The 19,564-nt window shown below is 35.4% G+C and overlaps 2 protein-coding genes and 1 pseudogene across 3 annotated transcripts in view; 2 read left to right on the top strand and 1 right to left on the bottom strand.

Moving 5' to 3' along the window:
* LOC306650415 (putative zinc finger protein 56) overlaps positions 1-19,564 on the top strand; it is a 43,821-nt gene that overhangs the window by 17,200 nt on the left and 7,057 nt on the right. Inside the window, exon 3 of the mRNA XM_079122462.1 lies at positions 9,450-9,526. Coding sequence (XP_078978588.1) covers positions 9,450-9,526 — 77 coding nt within the window. The remainder of the gene's footprint in view (positions 1-9,449; positions 9,527-19,564) is intronic.
* Positions 978-4,647, bottom strand: LOC306650459 (ankyrin repeat domain-containing protein 46-like; annotated as a pseudogene). The gene is made up of 2 exons: positions 4,640-4,647; positions 978-2,120 (listed from the first exon to the last, which is right to left on the bottom strand). The product of its transcript is annotated as an ankyrin repeat domain-containing protein 46-like (transcript).
* On the top strand, positions 3,923-9,393 carry LOC306650409 (uncharacterized protein). The gene is made up of 2 exons (XM_079122449.1): positions 3,923-4,118; positions 4,825-9,393. The coding sequence occupies exon 2, from the start codon at positions 5,018-5,020 to the stop codon at positions 6,260-6,262; it is 1,245 nt and encodes a 414-aa protein (XP_078978575.1). The 5' UTR covers positions 3,923-4,118; positions 4,825-5,017; the 3' UTR covers positions 6,263-9,393.

Raw genomic sequence — 19,564 nt, 5'->3', positions numbered from 1 at the left:
TCACAGCTATTTTCATATTGTACACTAATTAACAGGTTTATGATAGCCTTCCTTTTGTCTTTGAAATTCTATAGCAAAGTTGTATTTTGTATCATCATTAGAGTGTAATAGAATTCATATTTTTGTGTATTTGTTCTTTTTCCAGTAAATTTTCAGGTTTTTAAATGATGTGCTTTGTGAAGATTTATTTTACTTTCAATTGAAAGGATTCTCTATAGAATTTCTTGTAGCACAGGTCTAGAAGTCAGAAACTTTTTCAGCATTTGTGTATCTTGATATGCTTTCTTTTTCTTTACTATTGAAAAATAGTAATTTTGGATATACTATTTATGGATGTTAGTTTTTTTCTTTTTCTTTTTTTTCTCGTTCATTGAATTATATGTTCCAATTCTCTTCAGGAAGGCTTCCAGTAAAAAAATATCAACTAATAATTATTTAGATGTCCTTGTAAGTGATACATCTCTTATCTTTTGATCCTTTCAAAATTTGTATGTGAATTTTGAAACTTTGATAATATGTGCTTTATTTTGAATTTTTTGTGTTTATTCTTGTTGGAAATCATTGTGCTTCTTAATGTTTGATATCCTTTTTTCCCTTACATTTCAATTTCCCTCTGATAGGACTCTAAACAGGACTGCACAGTAAATAATTATGATACAACTGTGATGCACAGCTAGCTTATTGAAATGATGTTTCCACTGCAATAGCACTAGAGAATTCTAGTGACATTAAATATTAGAATTTATTCTCCCTGCTAACTATTCAGCAGAAAAAGATGTTTCTGACTGCATTTTAGAGGAAAAGACACCTCTAAAATATACACAAGGGGAAAGTAGAAAGTGAACAAAATGAACTCCTGAAGCTGATATTTCACAGACACTTACAAGCAAAACAGTTTGCAATAAATCAAAATCACCCTAAAGCAAAGATTAAGTTGATCAGTTCCGAAGAAACTATAGCTCATTTTGAAAGTTTTGTCCTCTCCCCAGAGAAATTAAATAAAAAGAGAAAAGGAGCTCTTGCAAAAATAAACAAAACTAAACCCACCACCCAAATATTCATAAATGGAAGGCTTTTTCCTTTTGAATACTTCAATTGGTCCAACATTAGTGTAAGGATTCCATTCTAAGAACTTCTACTCTCTTCCTTTAGCTTCTATTCTCTAGTCATTTCCATGTTTTTATGAAACAAGGCTATGGGCAGATTTTCTTAAGAAGTCAGGTTGAGTCAGAGGTAGCATTAGGATGCACTATAGTTGACTACAGTATGAAGTTCAAATGAACACATTATTCTTCTAAAAGGATTACAATAAGTAAAAGTGCATAAAGAAAAATGTTCAGCCCTCAGTGCCTTGCACTAAGAAAAGTTCTGAGAAATTGGGAATCAATATTGGGAGTCAAGAAATAGGCATTGGCCTCACCTCTTTGAGCTCCTTTAATGCACCAGTTCAGGCTGGTTTTCCATGAAGGGCAGCACTCCACTCACATAGTAGGCAATGCCAAGTGACAGCAAAGCAATGGCAAAGATCAGGAGTAGGACCCTCCAGAAGCCCTACAAATTCCTTCCAAGTGGTTCAAAAGCTTGGAAAGGACCCCTTCACCTGGCTGTAGGATGGGATTGAGGAGAGAATGGCTTTCCATGGTACTTTCACTCTAAGCCATCTGCATGGTCTCCAGTTTGAGTGGATTCCTCTATGAAATCCTTTTATCTCCTGTTCTTCCAAAGATTCCAGCAATCAGATGACATCTTTATTCACTCCCCTGCAGAACTAAAGGAGAGTGCCAGAACTAAAGGAGTCACACCTTGATCATTGTATATATCAATTTTGAGTCCATTGAAAGCTAAGAATGGAATGGAATCCACATGGCCACAGAGGTAAAGAGCTGTGTTTCCTTGATAATCTGTAGATCAGCACCAAATTTATGCAACAGCTGGCTGATGGCTACATTTCCTTGGGCTGTTGTAAGGTGAAGGCCTGTCCTGCCTCTGCTGTCACAGATATTTGAGTCATAGCCACTTTCCTGAAGCCTCATAGAGTAGTTAAAGTCTCCATCAATAGAGGCTTGTAGCAAGGGCACATTAGTTTGAGAAGAATATTTACAAAAATGTATGACCTTGTTCTAATGTGGATGGAATATGCATCAGCTGTCAGATTAGACCTTTCCTCCAGTGGTTACTTAGCAGTTTTTCTGAATTCTTAAGCAGGTTCAACAAAAATACTCAGTAAAATGACGGGAAGGATCTGCAAGGCAAGCAGCAGTGATAGCAACAGCACCTGTCTGCAGGTTGCAGAGGGAGAAGGGCCCAGCCACTCCTATATTGCTTCTAATGAGTGCTACTAGAATGTATGTAAAGTTTACTAAAAATAAATCTAATTACATAGAATAATGCATGTATTAATTAGCTATATTTTGCCATTTGTGTGCCATAAAACATCATGCACATAAAAGTTATGTGTAATCAGTTACTAAATAACAAAAAGTATGAACATTAAAAAGTCAGTCCTTTTTGGTGATCTGTATGGTTGGACTTCATTCCGGTCATGCTGACATCAGTTGTGATAGGCTTCTGTTGCCCCTCAAGCCAGTTTTTATGCGGTATCTTCTCTAGATGTGTGTGTGCATTTCTCCCACTGTAAATGCCCATATTTCTTCTTAAGAAACAATACTTTTTTAAACCCATGATCAGTGTCTTTGGCACTGTTGTTCAAAACCTACCCATTATCTCCAGGTCCCTGTGCAGACAAAAACTAGTTTGCATCAAGTTGTCAGGAAAGTCATAGCTGTTTGTTTTTTTCACACTTCCCTTTTGCTCTTGGGAGAATAAAGGGGTTGATAGTTTTTTCTTATTACACAATGACCTACTGTGGTTTAGGAAGCACTGTGTTGATCAAAGTAATACATTTTCCTTTTCTCTACTATGTGACTCACTCTAGTGTGCTCATCTGAGGTTCTGTAAAATCTAAGATGGTTTTGAAGTTCTCACAAGTCAATTTTTTCGGTACATTTTTATGAAGTTTATTTTATGTTTTTATTTGTTCTTAGTAATATATGACATTCAAATCCATTTTGATAAAATTATAGAACTATGGAATATATCTTATTATAATTAGGGCCAATTCTTGTGGGTGGTCATGCTGGTGGAATTCACTTAGGGATTTTCATATGTGTACACAGGAAAATTATGTTAGATTTACTCTACTGTCTTTTCCATTCCTACACTCCCTATACCATGATTTATTTATTCATATATTTGTTGATGTGCTTCTAGCTTTGTTCGATACCTAAGCTATTGTGAATTGTGCTGTTGTAAACATTAAAGAAATTGTGTCATTGCACCATGCTCATTTTAAATAATTTGGATATGTTGAAGTGGCATAACTGGATCAAATGGTGGTTCCATTCCTAGTTTGTTTTTCATTGGGAATTGAACCCGGAGGTGCTTAACCACTGAGTCACCCCTCCAGCCCTTTTATGATTTTCTTTTTAATTTAGGGGCAGGATATCACTGAGTTGCTAAGGGCCTCACTATGTTGCTGAGATTGGTTTTGAACTCATAAATCTCCTGCCTCAGCCTCCAATGCTCATTCCTAATTTTTGAGGAATCTCCATACAGCTTGCTCCAATTTTCAGTTTGACAATATAAGTGCATCCCCTTTTCCCCTCATCCATGCCAACATTTGTTGTTACATATGTTCTTGGTAACTGCCATTCAGACTGGAATGTGGGGGAATCTCAGTATAGTTGTATTTTGCATTTCTCTAATTGATAGAGATATTGGCCTTATTTTTATAAACTTGATGATCCTTCCTATTTCTTTTTTGAGAAGGACATGTTAAGATTTCTTGCCCATTTATTGATACATTTTTTGGGGTTTTTTAATCTATGGATTATGGGGATTTTAATCTATGGATTTAATCTTAGATTTGCTTTGCTGTTCCCTTTTTGATGTACTCACATTGATAATAACTTCATTTTTTGCAAAGAATATTCACAAGAGTGCAGCAAGTAAAATAATTTATTTCTTTGATTTCTTTCAGTTTTGTATTCTCATCAAACCCAAGAATTTTCATCAGAGCTGGGAATAAAATGTTCATTCCATCAGGTGATAAAGGGAAGGTATGGAAACTATGGCATTGAAAATGTATGCTTAAGGAAAGAATGGAAATGTGTGGAAGAGAGTAATGTTTGGGACAATTGTCATGATGAATATAATAAATGTGAGATAACTGTAGAATAAAAATTTTTATCATAAATCGATATCAAGAATATATGAAGTCTCAGAAAACACCTTAATTTTGCTAGTCAGTTTTGAGGAAGGTATTGAGTGTCTTGAAAATTTATCTCCACTGAATTTTTGATAACATAACCTTGTTGTGAAATAAAATTGGAAAATATGAAATAAAATCTATTGCATGCTTCAGTTCATAAAAACAAATATTTGAAATGTAGAATTTGGTTAAATTCTTACTCAAATATATTTGTAGACAAGAGATTTAATAATATAAAATAAATTACTAACTATGATCAGTTTTTTTTTTTTTTTTTAACTTAATGGAGAATCTGTTGTTCTCTGTTGAACAAACACCCCTTCCTTGGGTCCAAATGTAACATTTTAAGGAATGTAAGAGAATCTGTACTTATCCATTGTTACTTAATCAAAAATCAGGTATAGATATTTGGTGAGAATTCTACATTTATCATAAAACTTTCAAGATCTTTTGTCCAGGTCTGTACCCTAAACAAATGAGTGCATTTTTATTGGTGAAAAATTTAAGAAATGCAGTAAAACTCACAAATACTTACTATTTTTTTCAAATCCTAGAAAATATCATTGTGATCATTTTACAAAGAAGCTTTACAAAGGCAACAAATTCGAACAAGTATTTCATCATTGCTCAAAATTTATCATTCCGAGCATCCTTATTAAAGAAAAGAATAGCAACTATAAACAATGTGGAAGAATTTTAAATAAAATCAAAAGAATTATTCAGTGCAAGAAAACTCATGTGGGAAGAATGCAAAACAGATTTACAAAATGTATTAAAGCATTTAAGGATTTCTCAACCCTTTTTCATAGTAATGATACACCCTACGGACATGAAGATTGTGGTAAAGATTTTAATCAAAAGTCAGTCCTTACTAAACATAAGAAGAATCATACTGGAGAGAAGCCCTATATATGTAAACAATGTGGAGAAGCATTAACTTACATCGCAAAACTTACTGAGCACCAGAGCATTCATACTGAAGAGAGACCATACAAATGTATAGAATGTGAAAAAGATTTTAAATATACCTCAAGCCTTACTCAACACCAGAGGACTCATACTGGAGAGAAGCCCTACAAATGTACAGAATGTGGGAAAGCATTTACACGAATTTCAAATTTCACTGAACACCAGAAGATTCATAGTGATGAGAGACCATATGAATGTAAGGAATGTGGCAAAGGCTTTAAGTGTAGTAGAGTCCTTATTCAACACCAGAAGATTCATAGTGATGAGAGACCATACAAATGTAAGGAATGTTACAAAGGCTTTAAGGATAGTGCCACCCTTTTTAGACACCAGAGTGTTCATAGTGATGAGAGACCATATGAATGTAAGGAATGTAGCAAAGGCTTTAAGTATAGTAGAGCCCTTATTCAACACCAGAAGATTCATAGGGAGGAGAGACCATATGAATGTAAGGAATGTGGCAAAGGCTTTAAGTATAATGCAGCTCTTATTCAACACCAGAGGATTCATAGTGATGTGAGACCATATGAATGTAACAAATGTGGCAAAGGCTTTAAGTGTAATGCAGCTCTTAGTCAACACCAGAGGATTCATAGTGATGAGAGACCATATGAATGTAAGGAATGTGGCAAAGGCTTTAAGTGTAATAGAGCCCTTATTCAACACCAGAAGATTCATAGTGATGAGAGACCATATGAATGTAAGGAATGTGGCAGAAGCTTTAAGGATAGGACCATTCTTTTTAGACACCAGAAGATTCATAGTGATGAGAGACTATATGAATGTAAGGAATGTGGCAAAGGCTTTAAGTATAATACAGCCCTTATTCAACACCAGAAGATTCATAGGGATGAGAGACCATATGAATGTAACAAATGTGGCAAAGGCTTTAAGTATAGTAGAGCCCTTATTCAACACCAGAGGATTCATAGGGATGAGAGACCATATGAATGTAACAAATGTGGCAAAGGCTTTAAGTGTAGTGGAGCTCTTATTCAACACCAAAAGATTCATAGGGATTAGAGACCATATGAATGTAAGAAATGTAGCAAAGGTTTTAAGTATACTGCAGTTCTTATTAGACACCAGCGGATTCATAGGGACGAGAGACCATACAAGTGTAAAGAATGAGGCAAACATTTTAAACTCATCTCAACTCTTTCTCAACACCAGACTAATCATACTAGAGGGAAGACATATAAATGCAAATATGTGTAAAAGCATTTATTCAAGGCTCACATCTTATTCAACACCACAGGATTCTTAATGGTGAATGTAAACAATGTTGCAAATGCTGTAAGGATTGTCCAACCCTTATTAAACATCACAATAGTGATGAAAGATCATACCAATGTGTACATTATGGCAACAATTTTCAAGAGAACCCTTTCTCACTGCCAGAGAATTCATATTAAAGAAAATTCATATGAATATAAAGAAGGAGACAAAGCTCTTAATAAGAGTTCATTTTTGGTTTTTAACTTGACCTAGTTTCCTCTTTGATTGACTTTTTCTCTAGTGTAGTTTCTCTGTTGACTTTCATTTTTTTTTATTTCCTCCTCATGGAATATTTTTCTTGGAATGTTTGGTAGTCCATGCTGGCTTTTTTAAAAATTTTTTGCATGTCACTTATTTTAATGTTATTTTAATTCATTTTTGTAGTAAACAAATGGGATACGTCTTGTTTCTCTGTTTGTACTTGAAGTAGAAGCATACCATTTGTGTAATCATACATTTACCTAGGGTAATAGTTTTTGATTCATTGTTATTTTTTCTTCCCCCCAACCCCTCTTATCCCTCTATAGAGTCCATCCTTCCTCCATTCTTGCCCCCTCCCACCCCCATTATGTGTCATCATCCACTTGTCAGTGAGATTATTTATCCTTTAGTTTTTTGAGATTGGCTTATCTCCCTTAGCATGATATTCTCCAATTTTATCCATTTGCCTGCAAATACCAAAATTTTATTATTTTTATGGCCAAGTAATATTATATATATATACACCATAGACTCTTTATGTATTCATCAATCGAAGGGCATCTAGGTTGGCTCCACAATCTGGCTATTGTGAATTGAGCAGCTATGAACATTTTTGTGGTTGAATCTCTGTAGTATGCTGATTTTAAGTCCTTTGGGTATAGACCAAGAAGTGGGATAGTTGGGTCAAATGGTGGTTCCATTCCTAGTTTTCTAAGGAATCTCCATACTGCTTTCCAGAGTGGCTGCACTAATTTGCAGCCCCACTAGCAATGTATGAGTGTACCTTTTTCCCCACATCCTCACCAACACCTTTTGTTGCTAGTCATGCTTTCAATTTGTAAATTCTTTTAACTTTTGTTTATCATGGAAGAATTTTATTTCATCATCAAATCTGAATGTTAGTTTAGCTGGGTATAAGACTCTTGGTTGGCTTCCATGTTATTTTAGAGTTTGAAATATGTTGTTCCAGAACCTTCTAGTCTTTAGTGTCAGGACTGAGAAATCGGCTGATGTTCATAGTGGATGCCCCCTATATGTAATCTGATGGTTTTCTCTGACAGCCTTTGAAAATTATGTCTTTATTTTGTATGTTAGACATTTTCATTATAATGTGCCTTAGCATGGATCTGTTGTGATTTTATACATTTGGTGTCCTGTAAGCCTCTTGTAATTGATTTTCCATTTCATTCTTAAGGTTTGGAAAATTTTCTGACATTGTTTCATTGAACAGATTTTTCATTCATTTGGTTTGTATGTCTGTGTCTTCTCATTTCATATCTTAAATTTGGTCTTTTCATGTTATCTCATAATTATTGGAGGTTCTGGTCATGATTTCTTCCAAACTTCTCTTTGTAATGAACATTATTTTCAAGAAGAGATATTTTGTCTTCATTGTCTGAGGTTCTGTCTTCCAAGTGATCTAGTGTGTTGTGAGGCTTTCCATTGAGATTTTCATTTGGTTTGTTGTTTCCTTTATTTCAAGTATTTCTGCTTCATTTTTTTTAAGAATCTCCATCTCTGTATTGAAATAATGTTTTCTTTCTTGAATTGGTCTTTTAACTGTTTATTAAAGTGATGGCTCATTGCTTGAATATGCTCTCTTACATTCTCCTTTATTTCACAGATCACTTTAATTAGTACATTCTGAACTCCATTTCTCACATTTCTTCTACAGTTCTGTCAATGTATTCTATTAATATAGCATCTTGATTTGTTTGGGGTGTATTCTTCCCTTTTTTTCTCATGTTGTTCATGTGTCTTCCCCTCTTGCGGTGCATATCTGAGGTATTATATTTCCATCCTAGAGATTTAAATTGTCCCTGCAGGTTTCCAATACTTGACCTTTAAGGGAGAGATCAATAGTGACATTACCCAATGGGAATAGTAGGAATCTTAAACAAAATATCCCTTCTTAAAATGTTTAGAGTTTTATCACAATAAGCAGAGATGATGTGTTCATTTATCATCGAGAACATAAATATGAGGTTTGGAATAAGGTCTACCATTTCTAATGGTGGGTAGAGATCAGGTGAGGGGTGTAGGATGTGATATTAATGAGGTAGGAGGTGAGATTATAGTGGTGTTTGCTCATAGAAAGTGTGAAGGAGGAATCAGAAGAAGTTGGTTGTTAGTAGGAGAAAAGAGAAAGAGTCTCCAAGGAAACATAAATAAGTGGAAAGTAGAGTGAGTAAAGAAAAAAAAAAGAAAAGAAAAATGTGAAAAAAGTAGAAGAATATACAACCAAATTATAATAAACTATTCCAATCACCCAGTCCCCATGCATGAAAAGTACTTGATTTCATAAATGTTGGGGATGTGAGAGCAGGCAATGAAAAATAAATTAGGGGTAATAAAGGAGCCTTGAAGGAAGATTGAACAGTTATTTCCATTGGAAATCAATACCTTCTCTGTTTTCCTTGTCATCTGATAAGTGTGGTTCTGTGGAGTTTGTTGGTAAGTCCACCCTCAGGATGGTAAGATTTACTACAGTGGGAGGACTAGACTTGGAGGTTGGACTCCTGGAGGTGGGGTATAGCAATTGCCTGTCCCACTGGAAGACTTCACCCAAGGACTCTCCTTTGGGGTCCACTCATGTGATGCAGGACCCTGGTCTTAGCCCTTTACCTCACTTGTGGGACCCACACAGTTCCTGGTCTCTATTTCAGTCTCTAAATTGTATCTCTCCTGCCTCCACCCTTTGGACTTACTAACCAGAAACTTCTCTCCCTAGACATCCTGGGGCCTGACTGCTGGGATCTGGGTGCCTGTACAGGAAATTTTTTTATGTCTTGGGCAGATCAAGACCAGGTATTGAGAGCTGTGGACCAGCCATAGCTGTAAGTGCTGCGCCAATTTAGTGTCTAGGGGGTGGTTGGGAGCCTGGGGGTTGAGAAGCTGGGGGGTCCTTTTGATAGGCAAACCAGTGGGATCAGGAAATCAGTGGATACTCTACTAGGGAAGAAGTTGTGGAGCAGGTTCATGTCAGGTCCCAGCAAGTGCTCCCATGTTGTCTGGAAGCCCAGTAGGTGCTGGGCAGGTTGGATGGGTGAGCTGGATTCAAGATGCCCTCACACCCTCTTCCAACCTACTGACCCCTTGCAAGGTTCTCTCCTGCCTCTGCAACTAGATAGTGGTTATTGGCACACCTAGCAGAGATATCTCAGATGTAACAAGAATTTCAGGGACCTTGGTGATATTATATCAGACCCTGTTATCCCCAGGTGGAAGCAGCCACATCCTCTGAAGTCACAGGGATTACAGGTATACACCAACACACCTATTTTGTTTCTTTTAAAATTTTTCCTCAGATTTAATTTTTTTTTTGGGGGGGGATATGTAGGTCAGTGTTAGAGGCATTGCCTCGCATGTGCATAGCCCTCAGTTTCAGCCCCAGCATCACAAATCAAATCAATAAATGCAATATAAGATTAAAAATAATCATTGATGTGATTGCATCATTGTAGTATTCTGATTTTTAGTCCTTTTGATATAAACTGAGGAGTTGAACAATTGAGTCAATTGGTGGTTCCATTCCAAGTTTTCTGAGGTATCTCCAAATTGTTTTCCATAGTAGTTACACCAATTTGCATTCCTACCAGCAGATGTATGAGTGTAGCTTTTACCCCTCATTTTCACCAATGTTTATTGTTACTTGTATTCTTGATAATTGCCATTGTGATTGAAGTGAGATGAAATCTTAGAGTAATTTTGATTTGTATTTCTCTACTTCCTAAGATGTTGAACATTTTTTCTTATACATGTTGATCAATTGTATTTCTTTTTTCTTTTTCTGTGAATTGTCTTCAGTTCCTTAGCCCTTATATTATTTGGGTCTTTTTTTTTTTTAATGTTAAGTTCTTTTAGTGATGCAGCCCCATCAATGGTTATAGCAACTCAACTCACAATAGCTGTACTATATAGCTATACTTGGTGTCATTCAACACATGAATAAAGAAAATGTGTGTATATATATATGTGTGTGTGTGTGTGTGTGTGTGTGAGTGTGATGGAATATTACTCGGCATTAAGGAACAATGAAATTATGGCATTTTGTGGCAAATAGATGGGATTGAAAAATATCAGGCTAAGCATAATGAGTCAAACCCAAATACCAAAGGTTGAGTGTTTGCTTGAATATGTGAATGGTAATTCACAATAAGGGGGTGTGCTAGGGAAAAACAGTTTCTTTAGATTAGGTACAGGTGACTGTAAGAGGGGAAGGGGTATGGGGGTAAAAACAATAGTAGAATGAAACAGACATTACCTCTGAGAAAATGAGAAATTATACTCCATTTCTTATGATTTATCAAAATACATAAATGTGTGCTGCTCTCATGCATAACTAATTAGAATAAAAATTGAAAACATATTTTGGATTGACCCATAATAGCAGCACCTATTTATAGTATGCAATATGATATTTTGATACATTTATACATTGTGTAATTATAAAACCAGAGTAAGTAGTACATCTAACACCTTAGGTGTGAGAAGATGGTTTGAGATTGATAAATGTATCCCACATATTATTATAGGAGTATTGTAGATTCAGGTAGCACATGTCAATCTTTAATTTGTTTTGATTTCTTGTTTAGTATGATGTAAGATAAAGTTTTAATTTCTTCTGTATGTGGATATGAAGTTTCACAAGCAACATTTGTTGAGTAGATCATAAAAGGTGTAAAAGGCTCACCATTCCCATTACAGAGTTTTGTCATCTATAATGAAAGGGTGATGGTGTATGTATGGATGTATTTTTGGGTAAAATAAAAGAGTGAAAGAGTGATTGTGTATGTATGGACTTCTTTCTGGGTTTTCCTTTCTGTTTCATTTGTCTGTTTACTCTTATTCCAGAATCACAATGGTCTAATTACTACATGTATGTAATACCGAGGGAATTTGATGCCTTCTTTTTTGTCCTATAGAAGTCCTCATGGCCTCCTTCAGTTTATTGCTTTGAATAGTATGGACATTTTAACAATATTGTTTCTCTCAATCCATAAACATAGGATGTCTTTCCAACTATTTTGAACTGATTTAATTTCTCTCAACTTTGTAAGATTTTCAGTGTTAATGTCTCCCACTTCCCTTGTTAAGTTTATTCCCAAGCATTTGATTATGTATCATGCTTAAGTTCTTTTTCACATTTAAAAGATTCACTACTGGGAAGCTTTACCACTGAGGTACATCCAATGTCATTTTTTTATTCGTATGTTTATTACAGAAAGTATACATGATGTAAGAGTAATCATTTTAAATTTTAGTGAAATTAACTGCATTCTTATTATTGTACAAGTACAACTACCAGCCATCCCCAGTACTTTTTTCTTTCAAAATCTATATCATTCAAACCAGAATTTTCCATTGCTCTTCTTTCTGAGTCTCTAAAACATGCCACTGTTTTCTGAACCTATAAATTAAAAGAATCTAACTCTACTTTCTACATGTGAAATATTACAATATTTTTGCTTTTGTAATACATTTAACTTGACACAGGGTCTTGAAGTTTCATCTGTGATAAACCATATGCCATAATTTCCTCCCTATTGAAAGCCAAATAATTCCAGGCCAGACTTTGATTATAGATTTATCTACTCGGGACACTGTGTTGTTTTTAACACCAGCTACTCTAAATGATGCAACTATAAGAATAGGAATACAAATAGTTGTTTCAATCCCTGAATTCAATTTTTTTTTCTATTGAGCACATAGAAGTACAGTTAATGGACCATATATTAACTTATAGTGATGAATGTTAACATATTTAATTAGGTAAAAAAGAGACTAATGAGACTATTAACTTATGAAAGGTGCTGTACATTTTTAGAAGTCTATCTATTCATTTTAGTTGTTCCTACCCACATTGAGTTCTTTTTTTCTTTTTCTCTCTTTTTTAATTTTTTAATTTAGCTTTTAATTTTTCATAGACTGCATTTTGATTCATTGTACACAATTGTGGTACATAATTTCAGTTCTATAGTTGTACACTATGTAGATTCATACCATTCATGTAATCTACATGTACATAGGGTAATGATGTTAGCCTCATTCCACCATTTTTATACCCCCTCCTTCTCATTTTTTCCACATATTCTAAAGTTTCCCCATTATTCACTCATTTCTCACCCCCACTCCCATTATATATCATCCTTCACTTATGAGGGAAAACATTTAACCTCTTATTTTTGGGCTTGGCCTATTTCACTTAGTATGATATTCTCCAATTCCATCCATTTGTTTGCAAATGCCATAATATTATTCTTCTTTATGGCTCAATAGTGTTCCAATGTGTTTATATACCAGAGTTTCTTTATCCATTCATCTGTTGAAGGGCATCTAGGTTGGTTCCAAAATCTAGCTATTGTGAACTCAGCTGTTATAAACATTGATGTGGCTGTTTTAGTGTAGTTTGCTGATTTTAGGTCCTTTGGGTATGAACTGAGGAGTGGGATGACACAGTAAAAAGGTGGGTTCATTCCAAGTTTTCTTTGGATTCTCCATACTGCTTCCCAGAGTGGCTGCACCAATTTGCAACTCCACCAGCAATGTAAAAGTGTGCCTTTTTTCCCACATCCAGGCCAACATCTGTTATTTGTGTTCTTCATAAAATCCATTCTAATTGGAATAAGATGAAATCTTAGAGTTGTTTTAATTTGCATTTCTCTAATTACTAGAGATGTTGAGCACATTTCCATATGTTTATTAATTGCCTGTGTGTCTTCTTTAACGTATCTGTCCAGTTCCTTGGCCCATTTATTGATTGGGTTCTTTGTATTTTTGTTGCAAAGTTTTCTAAGTTCTTTATAAATTTTGGAGATAAGTGCTCTATCTAAAGTGCATGTGGAAAAGATTTTCTCCCACTCTGTAGGCTCTCTCTTTACATTTTTCATTGTATCCTTTGCTGAGAAAAAGCTTTTTAGTTTGAGTGCTTCCCATTTATTGATTCTTGCTTTGATTTCTTGTGCTTTGGGAGTCCTATTGAGGAAGTCTGATCCTAAGCCAACATGATAAAGATTTGGTCCAACTTTGTCTTCTATTAGGTGTAGGGTCTCTGGTCTAATTCCTATGTCTTTGATCCATTTTGAGTTGAATTTTGTGCAGGATGAGAAGTAGAGGTTTAATTTCATTTTACTGCATATGGATTTCCAGATTTTCCAGCACCATTTGTTGAACAGGCTATCTTTTCTCCATTGTGTGTTTTTGGCATTTTATTATATATATCATTATGGGCTAAATTTAGTCATGAAATTTAGACCCACCTCCCATTTATCCTTTCCTAATATCAAGCAGAAAATTAGAATTTTGTGTCAACTCAGAGGTAAGTGATGCAATTATCTATTATATCTTTACAATCCACATGGGCAAAGTAAACAATTTATCTAAAAATTATAAAACCATGTATTCATTTAACCTAGAATATATGCAGACTATGTCATGATTACAAAACTGTTCAGTGGCTTATTAACAGAACTCATACATCTTTAACTTTAATAATAAAACATTTAGTATACTCTTTCAGAAGGAAGTATATGCTATAAGGATTTCAAAAAATTATAAATCACTTCTCAGTAGTGATTAACAACAAAGAACCAATCCAATTGTGGAAAGCTGCTAACCACCATGATGGGGCTAGAAGGATGGGCTGGATCATTGTTTTGCATAGTATTGAAGAAGAGATGATGCAGTCCAAACTGTAGAAGAACATAAAGAAACCCAAGAACAACAGAATGGACTGTGTGGCTCTTTGTTTTGGGGATGAAGTTAAAAAACAGGATGGAACTGTGAAGGTGCTGGGACTACCTCTCACATTTGCAAAAGAGAGTCACTGTGTACCCACTCGAGAGGCCCATGAGCCCCACAAAAGACACATCACTGAATATTCCCAATGTAGAAAATAAATGCTGAAGAAAATAACTTATGGGTAAAATTGTGCATATTCAGTAATAAATATAAGACCATGCATATTGACCATGGAGTTTTTAACAGCAGAGATTAAGAATTGAGCACTGACTGACATGTAGAAGACCCACAAGAAAAGAAGGTACTTGTTCTCTGATGTGGACTTATGTTTGAGGTTTGTCAAGAAGGAGCTTCTGGGGCTGAGGTCGATCATCTGGGGTACAATTGCTGACAGGTGGCAAAAAATGGAGAATCCCCTCAACAACCTGTGCAAGTAGATTAGTGATTTACATTTGATGTCATCCCCAAAATCCTGAGACAAAAGAACATCTCTAGCTATGAGTTTTATAATGAGCAGCATCTCTATGTGAAATGTAGCCATGAGGCCAATGGTCATATCTGTGTGTAGACTTGAGCCTGTGCTATAGAAGGAATGTGAAGGTGTGGAAGAGAAGAAGAATGGTGTTGCCTGAGATCTGAAGGAGAACATCAGAGAAAAATGCATATCTTAATAATGGTATCTTATTGGTCAAGGAATCAAATGGTAAGTGAGGAGAAAAGCAAGAAAACATTCTTTATCACAGCTCTGGACACATCCATCAGTCTCAGCATTCACAAAGAATTGAGGATGCATGTGGATCACTCTTGGTTCATTTCTTCTGACACCCTCCAAAAGGCATCGCCTCTTTTTACTCAATAATGAATGGATTTTTTTCTCCATTTCTGGTCTGCCATATTGCATCAGGTTTCATGTACCTTAAAAATTATATGTAGACTGAGACAGGAATATCACAAATTCAAGTCCAGCATTAGCAACTTAGTGAGGGACCCAAGAAACTTACTGAGACCCTGTCTCAAAATGAAATATAAATAGGGCTGGAAATGTGACTCAGAAGTTAAGCATCACTAGGTTTACTCCCTGGCACACAAAATTTACCATGTATCATAGAAAATATTTTCAGAGGCTGAATCTTATTTGATTTTAATTTTTATCATCTTTGAAGGGTCAGATACATATTCAATGCTCTACAATTTTTGGTAAATTCAAATGGGAGGATTGCATAACTGTAAACAATTCCAGCCTTTCTGAAATGGTTAATTTGAATTGTCAACTTGATTAGATTAAAAGATGCAGATGATTAAGAGGATTTGGGTGTGTCCATGAGGGCATTTTTAAGAATGATTGGAATGTGGGATAGTTAACTGAAGTGGAGATGCTCTTGTAGCATGGGCAGAACCACCCAATAGGATGGCAGTTTCAATGAAATAAAAGTTGGAAGTAAAAGGAAGTAGATACAGATGCAAGTATGACTCTTCTTAAATGAGTTGTGGATTGCTGCTTCAGTTATCTGAGCATACTGGACACTTGATTATTCACTCTTCCAAAGTGGACTCTGTCAGTGGTTCTCCAGGTAGTTTCTAGAAGCCGTGGTCTCGGGCTAGGTAGCACTGTTTCTCCCTCATGTTCTGTGACTTCCACTACTTGGACTGCACAGCTACAGGTTCTTCCAGCTCTCCAACAAGCAGACAGCCATTGTGGACCATTCAGCATGTAAGCCAATCCCTTTCTACACTCATACTTTCTGTTGATTCTGTTTCTGCAGAGATCCCTGACTAATACTCTTCCCAATCAATGAGTGTGAATGAAGTAGACAAACCATAGATGTGTGACTTCAGAGCTGTCTTCATTCATCTTTATTACCAGAGCAAGTATCTTTATATAGTAACTGAGCAAATGTTGATAAATGCGCATTCTAACGACACTTGTTTGAATTTACAGGTATGATCTTTCATTTAGTACAAGTGTGAATGTGAACAGTCTCTGATGGTAAACTGGTTGACTTATGTATAGAATAGAGACAATCATTATCTATATCCTAGAGGCATTATATATGACAGAAAATAAAGTATACATACCAAATATATGTACTTTAGTATTCTAAATGTAGAACAATTGAAAGCATTCACTCAAAACACTGGGGAGAAAAACACTTTATTCTTTAACTACTTGTATTCAACATCACCTTTGAAACTCTGCAAAGAAATTAAAGTTATATGAATAGGAAAAGAAGAACTCAAACAATTACTGTTTGCCAATGACAAAATTCTATATCTAGAGATCCAAAAAATTCCATCACAAAACTTCTAGAACTCATAAATGAATTCAGAAAAGTAGCAGAATATAAAATAAAAAATCATAAGTTTATTCATTTCTATTCATAAGCCATGAATCTACTGAAGGAGAAATTAGAAAAACTACCCCATTCATAATAGCCACAAAAAAAAAAAAAAAAACTACATGGGATTCAATCTAACAAAAGAGATGAAGGATATTTACAATGAGAACTATGAAACTCTAAAGAAAGAAATTAAAGGAAACATTTGAAGATGGTAAGATCTACCATGTTCTTGGATAGGCAGAATTTATATTGTCAAAATGGCTATGCTGCCAAAAGTTCTATGCAGATTCAAAGCAATTTCTATTAAAATTCCAAGAGTAATAAAAATTACATGGTTTGGGCACCAAAATAAGCAGGTAGACCATGGTACAGAAGAGAGAACACAGAGACAAACTCACATAAATACAGTTATCTCATACTAGACAAAAGCGCCAAAAACATGCAGTGGAGAATAGGTAGACTTTTCAACAATTTGTGCTGGGAAAGATGTAAACTAATATGCAGCAACTTAAAATTCAACTACTCTCACCCTGCACAAAACTCAAAGTGGATGAAGGACTGAGGAATTAGACCAGAAACCCTGCACCAAATGGAAGAAAAAGTAGGCTCCAATCTTCATCATGTTAGTTTAGCACCAGTACTCCTTAACAATGCTCCCAAAGTGCAACAAACAAAAACCAGAGTCAATGTGATGGATTCAAAACTAAAAATTGTTTTCTCAGCAAAGGAAACAATGGTGTGAAGAGAGAGCCTACACAGTGGGAGAAAATCTTCACCACACACACTTCAGATAGAGCACTAATCTCCAGATCTATAAAGAACTCAAAAATCTTAACACCAAAATTATACATAACCCAATCAATAAATGGGTAAGGAACTGAGCAAAAACTTAACAGAAGAAGATATACAAGTGATCAATGAACATGAAATAAATATTCAACTTATCCAGTAATTAGAGAAATGCAAATCAAAACTACCTACCCTTGGGAATTTATCTCTCTCTAATTAGAATGGCTATTATCAAGAATACAAGCAAAAATAAGTGTTGGTGGGGAGGTGGGGAAAAAGGTATACTCATACATTTCTGGTGGGATTGCAAATTAGTGCAACCACTCTGGAAAGCAGTATGGAGGTTCCTCAGAAAATGTGGAAGGAAAGCACAATTTTACCCTTGTTTCCCACTTCTTGGCCTATACCCAATGGACTTAAAATCAGCACACTTCAGAGATGCAGCCACATTAGTGTTTATACCAGTTCAATTTCCAATTGGTAAGCTATGGAACCAACTGAGATGAATGGAAAAAGAAACAACATGTATCCCATTTGTTTACAATAAAAAAAATGAAAAAAAAAAAAAAAGAAACTGTGGTATATATATACACAATGGAATATTAATCAGCCATAAAGAAGAATAAAATTCTGGCATTTATTTGTAATTGGATGGAGTTGGAGAATATCATGCTAAGTGAAATAGGCCAATCCCAGAAAGCAAAGCCCAATTTTTTTCTCTAATAAGTGACTGCTGATGCATAATGGGGTAGGTCAAGGGAAGAATGAAGGAATACTGGATTGTGTACGGGGACATGGGGGGAGAAGAGGGGCAGTGGAAAGGAAAGATGTTGGAATGAGACAACATTACCCTACGTACATGTATGATTACATAAATGGTATGACTCTACATCATATACAACCAGAGAAATGAATATTTGTACTCCATTTGTGTCAAATGTATCAAAATTCATTCTTCTACCATGTATAACTAAATAGAGGATACTATAAAAAGATACTCTAAAGAGGCAAAAAACAAAAGTATTTCAGAGAAGGGTGTGATGGTACATGCCTCTAATCCCAGTGGCTTTTGAGGCTGAGGCAGGAGGATTGTGAGTCCAAGCCAGTCTCAGCAACTTAGAGAGGTCCTAAGCAACTTAACCAAACCCTATCCCTGAATACATTTTAAAAACTGGCTGAAAGATATTAAGCATCCCTGGGTTAAATTCCGGATACACACATACACACACAGAAAATATCCATCTCAATTATACCATGTGAACAATAAAATAAAAATAATGTAGATATCTCACAAAATTTGTGGTAATTCAGCAGGACAATTTATGTAACTGAGGAACACATTAAAAGAAATAATTGCGTCTGATACTATAAACATTTGTTGATATTAAGTGTTACTAGTATTTGGCTTTTGGGGTAGTCCCACCTTTTTTCTCTATTTTTCTAAAAATATGACCCTTCTCCCTGTCTTTTATCCATTTCTGAATTTTGGTGGTGACTGACACTATCAACCAGAGACAGGAATCAGTGCCTGTGAATCAGTTCTGGCCAGCTCAGCTCCTGTGGGTCTTTAACATAGGTGGACACAACCAGGGCTACTCAAAGTTAACAGCAAAGATGTTCCATTTTTCAGGTAGTAAAGTGGAAATGAGAGTCCTGGGGGGGATGGCATCCATGGTTCTTACAGCACCTACTCATGGCTAAGCTACAATCTACAGAAACTGCAGAAAATACTTCCATGAAGAGTTATGGCCCATAAAACATCCTTGGTGGATTTGTGTTCAATAATGAAAACAGATCTGCAAATTCAAGGTTGACTTGCATGAGAGAAGTGGAGGAATGAACTAAAATAGAGATTAACTGAGGACCCCCAATTTTTGTTTTGTTTTGTTTTGTATTGTTTTGTTTTGTTTGTGGTACTGGGGATGGTATTCAGGGCCTTGTGCTTGTGAGGTAAGCACTCTACCAGCTGAACTATCTC

The sequence above is a fragment of the Sciurus vulgaris genome (assembly GCF_902686455.1).
Source record: "Sciurus vulgaris genome assembly, chromosome: 19".
NCBI lineage: Eukaryota > Metazoa > Chordata > Mammalia > Rodentia > Sciuridae > Sciurus > Sciurus vulgaris.
The sequence above is the reverse complement of the archived record's forward strand: the minus strand, read 5'-3'. Positions and strand labels throughout refer to the sequence as shown.